The sequence below is a fragment of the Lolium rigidum genome, chromosome 3 (assembly GCF_022539505.1).
Source record: "Lolium rigidum isolate FL_2022 chromosome 3, APGP_CSIRO_Lrig_0.1, whole genome shotgun sequence".
In the NCBI taxonomy this organism is placed as follows: Eukaryota; Viridiplantae; Streptophyta; class Magnoliopsida; order Poales; family Poaceae; genus Lolium; species Lolium rigidum.
In genome coordinates this window covers 42,280,381-42,289,175 of record NC_061510.1, presented here as the reverse complement: position 1 = coordinate 42,289,175, position 8,795 = coordinate 42,280,381, and the positions used below count along the sequence as shown (strand labels likewise).

The 8,795-nt window shown below is 44.0% G+C and overlaps 1 protein-coding gene across 1 annotated transcript; it reads left to right on the top strand.

The window, feature by feature from the left end:
* The first annotated feature begins 4,509 nt into the window (after positions 1 to 4,509).
* On the top strand, positions 4,510 to 7,039 carry LOC124694740 (protein NRT1/ PTR FAMILY 8.3-like). The gene is made up of 5 exons (XM_047227691.1): positions 4,510 to 4,572; positions 5,379 to 5,478; positions 5,797 to 5,963; positions 6,493 to 6,867; positions 6,977 to 7,039. Exons 1-5 carry the CDS (start codon positions 4,510 to 4,512, stop codon positions 7,037 to 7,039), a joined length of 768 nt encoding a protein of 255 aa, XP_047083647.1.
* Positions 7,040 to 8,795: the final 1,756 nt, after the last annotated feature.

The following is an 8,795-nucleotide window of genomic DNA, read 5'->3' as shown; positions in this document are numbered from 1 at the left end:
GATGTTTCAACGGTGGAGATGACGTTGCATGGGTATAAATCCCAACAACCCATGAATTGTCATCACATGGAATAAAATTTGTACGACCATCTGACAACATGTGGTGTTTCGGTATCGTGGATCATCAGCTTTTGATCTGCCGGTTTATTGTCCAGCCTTCATCTTATCTATGTGGCGGTGGTCGTAGCGATGGTCGTGTTAAGTTTGATTTTTTCATTAGTACTCATGTTTTATTTGTTTGCACTTGTGAAGTTCTCGATAGCAATATGGCGAGGAATAAGGGCTTCACACCCTTTATTGCGAGGGGGTGGGGGTGGGCGGTGTCCGAGACATAATGCATTCAATGAAACTAGAGTATTGTGAAAAAATAGTGGCTTGTGCAAACTTTGTCTTATGAGTTTTGAGGGAAAATTAACATGCAAAAGGTGAAGCTAGAAAAGTTCACTTTGATTGTCTTTGTTTTAAATTATTAACTTTATTACATTTGTTATTAACATGTGTTTTAATTTCTTTGAACTGCTTCTACCGTAGAATCTACATAGATGTTTGGGTGATGGAAATAAATTAGGTCTTGGTGTTTTTCTGCACGCGCAAGTCTATCTAGGCAAGAATGCTTTCCCCCAGTGGCGAACCTATGTTAAAACAAAACTGGGCCATGGCCCGTCCAGCTCAGCCCAAAACACTGAAGAATGGGAAGAAAAATTGGCCCAAAAATGCAAAAATATATGATCTTCTTTGGGCTGGCCCGTCCAACAATTGTGTTGTAGTTCCGCTACTGCTTTCCCCCATGATCATACTCAAAAAAAAATTCTATTAAACCTTCCGTAGATTCACTGTGTGTGGACCAATCCAACAACTGACATGCGGCAGGAGAAAATATATATAAAATTTGATTACCTGTTTTTAATCTAAGCTACCATATAAACACGTGTCAATTTATAAAATTTGTTCAGGCAGCTAACTATATGTTAGATTCCATAGAATTATTTTGCGCGCGTACCTACCAGCGGTTGGAGCCCCTCCGTGGAGAGAACACCGCAACGGACGCGTGGTGCGTCTTCCCGTCCTGCTTTTTCCACTCTTGCAGCAGGCTGCAGCGGCGCGCTCCTCGGCGGTCTCAGGTTCTCCGCCGAATCCAACCAGCTAGCTCACGCCGCCCTCTCGCGGTGAGTAAATTCTTCAAATTTCTGCAGTTGTATTTCCCGCGCATCTGTATGCTTCGTTGATTTGGGTGGGGATTGGGAAGGTTCTTCAGGTTGCAGCGTGGTGCCGCCGAGAACTCCAGGGCGCTCGTTACTTTTCTTGTTCAGTTAGGATTTTTTGTTGGGAAGGATCGTGTATCTGAGTTGCAAATACAGATTAATGGCTTTCCTCGTGTTGCTCCTGTTTGATTTGTGAGACCCACTACGGAAAGGGGTATTCGTCATTCTATAAAACACCAGGAAGGATAGTGGTTGAGGCGTTGATGGCTTGATGCTACGAAGTCCCCTACTCCCCGCTTGATGCTGCAACTCCCTCTGTTTGTGATTGTCATGACTGAATACTGCACCTTTTTTTTCAATATTTTCATACGCCTTATTTTATTTGTCTCATCATGTGCGGCATGTCTGTCGATACTTGGTTGTGACATCACAGGCAGTTGGAATAAGCATCTCACGCATTTCGTATGTTAGCTGGAGCTACTGTTTATTGTTGAGGTAATTGCACCACAGATACAACAAGTTGTTCTCTATGTGCATTTTCATACAACAACTTTTAAAGTGTGTTCAGGTGGTACAAAACGTTGTCCTTCATGTGCATGGTTTATACAACTCAAAGAGGAGGCAACACGTGTCCTTGGTCAAGTGGGAATCGTTGGTTTTCGCAGAAACACAGAGGAAACAATTTAATTACAAACAGGTCTTTCCCTTTTTACATACGCTGCCTCCTTTTTACGTACGCCGCCTATCCCTCACTCCTCCGCTGCTGCTTTGGTTCTGCTAACCTAATGTCTTAGTAGTAATTAGTACACGCTTTGTATCTTAATTAAGGTATATCCGTGTGCCATGTGAGATCCAGGATCCACCACAACCCATATTTTGGGAAGGAGCTGAAATTACCTCTGTGCTAGTTTGAATAAGATAATCTTTTGAACTATGACCTCCGCCCTCTCCAGCTGTGCCAAAATCGCATCAATTGTTGCTAGCCAAGGCACGCGTTAACACTGTCATTTTCAACTCTCTTAGCATTTTTAACATGCTTAATTAGGACGTTTTTCGGTTTGAAGAATTTTCAAAATAATTTTTGGAGGATTACCGATTGCAATCCTACACCTCAATTTCATAGAGTTTTAGCATCCACTCTAAGCTATTTTTGTTTTACAATCGAAGCACTTTTCCTTTCTTTTATCCAAATGACAAATCCTATGTTTTTTCCCAGTTAAAATCCTATGTTTTTTCCAGTTCATGTGTTTTGTAATCCTATGTAAAGAAACCATTAGACGCTTTCTCGATTCTTGTATATAAGGGTATCTCCAACGCGGCGACCCAAATCGGACGCGTTTGATAGTCTGGATGGGGCCGTTTGGATGGCCACGCGGACAGGCGGACCTGGCCATCTGTCCGTTTGGGTCGCGCACTGCCCCCTACGCGCGGACGCATCCCAAATGTCAAAATAAAAAATAAAACAAATAAAACAAATTAAATTTAAACTAGAGTTCATTAAACTTAACCCTATTTTGGGCAATTTTTACACAAAAGAAAGCCTTTAAACTGAAAAAAGAGGAGATCCTAGTCCAGGGTTTGGGACGCAGTGGCCGCCAGTGCGCCACCCTACTCCCAGTAGTACTCGTCGTCATCGCCGTCGATGAGGACGACGCCTCCCGGCGGTGACGCGCCGTTCCGGGCTGGACACGTCGGAGGGCGCCGGGGACTGGCCAGGGCGACCACTGCGCCCTTTCCCAGGCGGAGTGCGGGTCCGGAGGGCTCGCCGGCTTGCGCAGGCGTGCCAGCCGTGCCGCCTCCTTCTGCCGCTGCTCCGCCGCACCGGCCTGCAGTTCCGCCTCGTGCCGAAGCGCCATGGCGAGGGACGCCCACGCCTCGGCCTAGGCGTCCTCCTGGGCCTTCCTGGCCATCTCCTCCAGCGCGGAAGCGCGCAGCGCGGAGGCGAGGTGCGGCCATTTGGCTAGCTCCTCGAGGTCGTTGAGCTCGCGGGACGCCGCCAGCGCGGCCTGCAGCTCAGAGTCGTCTTCCTCCTGGGGCTGGGGCTAGGGCTGGGCTTGTGGCGCTTGCATTGGCGCCACCGCGGGCTCGTCGATGTAGAGCGTCGCAGGCGGCGTTTCTCGTGGAGTACGAGCGGCAGCAGCGCCTCATCGCCAGCAGCGACGACCCCGAGGACTGCCCAGGGCTGCGAGCGGCGTTCTTGGCGTCGCTCAACGACAAGGATGCCTGGAGGGGCGGCGTCGAGACGGTGATCGGCATGTCCATCCGCGACTCCGGCAAGCCGCTCGTGGACCTCACCGACGACGTCGAGGCAGGACCAAGCGGCTTGGTGAAGGACGAGCCCGTCGACGAGCCCGACGAGCGCGTCAAGCAGGAGGTCGTCACCGACGACATGTATAACTTCCACTAGTACTACGACGTCTCCGGTCGCCGCAAGTACTTCTAGATTAGGTTTAGTTTAAATTTAGTCGAATCTCGTTCGAATCTATGTAATATATGCCTAGTTTGGATGAATTTAATTGAATCTCACACAAGTTTAAAATTTTCGAAATTTTTTTTTGGGGACATGACTGGGGAGCGACTTCGGCACGAACAAAACACGTCGCTCAAACGCTCGATCCGACGCTGTTTGGGGACGGTTTGAAGACGCGACTGAAGATGCTCTAAATCTCCTATTTGCGGCGAAAATGGAACGCAAGAATTAGAAAATTAGCATAGGGACTTGGATTGTCAACATCGCATGGTTCAACGATTCAATCAGTATACGATGCACGTCTGTACTGGTCCAACGGCCAACTATCCGCGTCGCAATTTCTGTGCATCTCGATCAAGCTAAAAGTTGTAAAACAATTCTTGCTTGTTCGCAATTATCTTAGATCCATTTTAGCTAAAAGAACTAGCTAAAAGATGTAAAACATTTGCCTGTTCGCAATTTTCTGCGGTGGTTATGGTGAGGACCTGTTCGTAATTATCTTAGTTCTTCAGCGCTGCAATGAAAACCATTATCTTCCACCTGGAAATTGCCACGTGTTGCCACCACATTGAATTGTATGAGTTGTGCACATTCAGGACAAGTTGTATGAGTGGAACACACTCTACAAGAAGTTGTATGAAAATGCACATAGTGAACAAGTTCTTGTACTTGTGGTGCAATTACCTCTTTATTGTTGCTTATTCCGGCTGCGTCACTCTAGGGCCATTGGATGATTGAGACATCCAACCTGTAGGTCCACTACTTCCATGTTATCTTCTTCCTCTTGCTTTCTCAGCACATTAACCTCATCTCGTCCTGTCCCAAGAGAACAATGCGATGGACTCCACGGATCAGTTTGACAAGAGCCCTCTGCTGGACGCAGGCAACTCCTCGCAGGAGGTTTGTGCTCATGGACTCTGTCTCTGTCTCTGTCTCTCTCTGTTTCTCTCTCTCTCTGTACTATGTTTTTTTTGCGAGAACTTAGTAACACGCTGTTGCAAGTAAGAGAAAATGACAGAAGAAATTTTGTTGGAATAAAATTGTGTGCACTCAATTTTTTGTGTGACTTTCTCTGGGTTTGAATTTTTTAGTTCCAAGTTAAATCCGGTATTATATTTGAAAAGATTTGGATGTGTTAATGTGTTATACATGAAGGTAATAAATACAAAACTAAAGCCACCATCTCATCAGTTCGGTATTATATATTTAAGCTGATTTTGATGTGTTATACTACTCCCTCCGGTACAGATTAACCGGCGCGTATGAGAAAGTGTTGGGACCAAGGCAATCGTTGATTGGTATAGAGAAAACGCACGTCCAAGACTAATATTGCCTCGTTGATTGTGGCGTTTAATTAGGGAGTCCAACGATCATGGTTTGACCCACGCTTCCGAAAAGAACTGACCAATAACCGAATGGTTAATTGGAACTGTTATTTATTACCAGTCCTCCCTCTGCTCGTAATAATTATCTATCGGTGCTATAATAGTATTTAATGTACTCTGTCCATCCATAAAAGATGCCAAAGATTATTCCAAATTCGGATGCATCTATATACTAAAGAGTATCTACATACATTCAAGTTTAGACAAACTTTCGACATCGATTTATGGTCAGAGGTGGTACATTTTTTTATTCACACATATTTGCAAAGTTAGATGGGACAGACTTATCATTATTGCTTATTTCCTTAACCATGAATGTAGAATACCGCAGAATATACAGGTGATGGATCTGTTTGCATCAGCGGGCATCCTGCTTTCAGAAAACTCACAGGGAAGTGGAAGGCCTCCTCCTTAACAATAGGTTAATAGTGGACAATACTCAGTATTATAATCAACCTTCTATTGGAAGAGCATAGAAATGGTGATATTTAAATAGTTGTAAGCAATTTTTTTTGAAATTTACTTGAACAATGACACTTATACTTCACACTCATACATCCCAATTCTCAACATTGTTTGTGAGAATATTTTACCTCTTCTTATACTGAACAAAATTCTTGTTGAATTTTACAGTAGAATTTTATGGTCAAGTTCTGTATTCAATGCAAGCTCCAACTGAAAACAAACTACTTTTTTGCAGCTGTTTTCTGGCATACTCTTCGATCGCAAAAAAATCTAGTCAGTTATCTCACAAAAGTCCTACATGAAACAAATTTGGCTGCTGCAAGAAATGTTGCAACTTGGCAAGGTACTAGCTACCTCACACCTCTGATTGGAGCCTTCGTTGCTGATTCATATCTGGGGAAGTACCAGACAGCTTTGATCTCCTGCACGATTTTCATTGCTGTAAGTGCTACAAATCACTCATGCCCATTTATGCTGCAGTAGTTACCTTATTTTCTTGAAGTAATCACTTACAAAGGAGATCCTATTTACACAGAAGGAGTAGAAACTTTATTTTTACTACCCAATATGATGATGTTCTGTTGGATGAATGATACAAGTGTATACTAATACTATGGGATGTTCATTCAACACATTTTTCTCACTCGAATATGCATCTAAAATTCTAAATGCGTGTCCTTTCTGTATTAGATGGGAATGTGAAGAATGATCGAAACTATACACCTGAAGGAACAGCCACAAAGGTGGTTCCTACATAAACAATTGAAAAAAGAAGCCAGAAAACTAAACACCTAATAAACTTTTTTTTAGAACTAAACACCTAAGAAAACAAGCAACCAACCTACAGGCTTAAATAAAAAGGAAAAATATAAAAATATGTTTGTTTACCTTACCATGTAGACTCAACAATTGGGATCAGTTTTCTTAATATGTTTCTTTACCTTGTTTTTTTTTCATTTTGTCGATTCAGGGAATGATGATGTTGCTTTTGTCAGTAGCACTTCCATTAATCTCAACTGGTCCTCACACTTGGACTGTTTGGTCAGATCCAGTCTCTTCTCAGTACATATTCTTCATTGGGTTATACATGGTTGGTTTAGGATATGGTGCACAGAGCCCTTGTGTTACATCCTTCGGAGCCGATCAATTTGATGACACCGATGAAGTGGAGAAAACAAAAAAGAGCTCTTTCTTCAACTGGAACTATTTCACAATCAATGCTGGTTCACTGATCGTGGGGACTGCTATTGTGTGGGTTCAAGACCATGAAGGTTGGATCTGGGGTTTCACCATCTCTACACTATTTGTGACTTTAGGCATAGTTACCTTTTTCTTGGGCTTCAGTGTCTATAGATTTCAGAAACCTGGAGGAAGCTATTCTGGAAGTTCTTCAACTTAGATCCAGGATGATCATTATGTCCATGTCCTTGGTTGTTCTGGGCTATCTGCTGCAGTATGGCAAGGTTGGCTTGTCGCTCAGCTCTTTCAACCTCTCTATCTTCTACCATCATCTGTAGCATCTGCATCAGTGCATCTGGGTTGTTGTTGCGGGTTAGAGGGGCCATCTGAACATGGAGATAGATCATAAGATAAGAGGGAATTTTCTATGACTTGTTTGGGTAAAGTTTAGAAAGTTTAAAACTTGAGTATGTTGAAATCAAACAACACTTTCATTCATTCATTCCAAACATTACAAGCTAACACACCAATGGTTTTAAGAACCATTTCTTCACTCTACGATACAAAGGGACAGATACAAACTCACACCTACGCAAGTGAATCTAGTGATACTACTCATCATCGGAATCCATGGGCTCCTCGTCCACTTCTATCGGAATGAAGTCATCCACTCCGGCTTCCATGAACTCGTAGCCCTCCATATCAGTGTGGAAATCCAGGTCTTCATCTTCCTCAAAGTCATCATCATTGCTTAGGTAGGCTTCATCATTTCCCTGGATGTCTTCACCTTCTCCTTCCAGATCCTTCAGTTGGGTCTCCTGTGCCTTGACAGTCTCCTCCAGGGATGCTATCTTTGCGCGGAGGCGAGCACCGGTGTATTCCTTCTTCGCACGCTGATGGTGAAGTGTCTTGCGCTCCTTGGCAAGGATCTTGATGGTCTCGGTCTGCTGTGTCTGGTGGAGGTAGGTCTGGTTGGCATAGGCGCGGGAGTTGTCCAGCTCCTTGCGAGTCTCACACAACATGAAGTCAAGGTGCTCCACATGGTACTTCACCTCGGGGTGAGGTGACAGATCCATCGGCGCTCCCATTGAGTCATGCCTTGCAAGGTGGGCGAAGTGAGTTCCCTTGAGCTGGTTCACATTCTGCCCACACTGTCGGGCAAGTGCTTCCTGCATGGCTCGAGCTAGTCCATCCAGCCAGTTGTTCTCCCTCAAGGAGAACTGGATCCTCTCGGACATGGGTGCCTCCAGCTTTCCCCTCATGTCTGCGACTATGACCCACTGCAGTTGCCCTCCAGGCTGATCGTTGACTTGTCCTCCAAAGAACTCCGGGTGCGGGCACTCGAGATACTCAGCTAAGGCATCCAAGTCCCTCTCAAAGATCAGGCTTCCTCCGTTTCCCAACTGGTAAAACTTGGTGTGGTTGAGCTTCTCCATCTGTAGGTGAATTGGATGAGTAAGTAGAGAAGTGCAAGTGTGTCAAAATTTTATGTAGAATTACAAGGAAAAGTAGAGCATGCATTTCTCTTTTTGAAAATATCTCAAAGACAAGAGTGAGAGTAAGTTTTCAGAAATATTAACTTCATTTGTTTTTGACGCTAAGTTTTTCAAACGTCCATTCTAACTAGGGCCTCCTAAGGTCAAACAATGGCTCTGATACCAACTTGTCAACACCCGGATTTTTAAGTCCAGATGCCTATTATGCCGTACATCGCAATCTCAGGAAGATTGTTTTTGCGGGACATAATAAGTTCATATCACATCACATCATTCATTACAAACCATAATTGTCTTACATCAAAGGATCACATGATCAAGTCTTAATACAAAAATTGATCTAAAGATCAAATACATAACACATAGCGGAAGATACGTAGTAGTGGTCCATCTGTTCCATAGGCAACGCTTGACGTCAGGAGGTAGTCCTAGTTATCGTAGATATCTTGCTGTCCACCTTCCGGATACTGGTTCTCCTCTTCATAGTCTGGCCATTTGAATAGCCAGGGACAAAGCCATGAGTACTTTTTAAAGTACTCGCAAACTCACACTAATAGAATTACTAATAGCTCTAAATGGGTTCTAAGCTCTAGGTTCA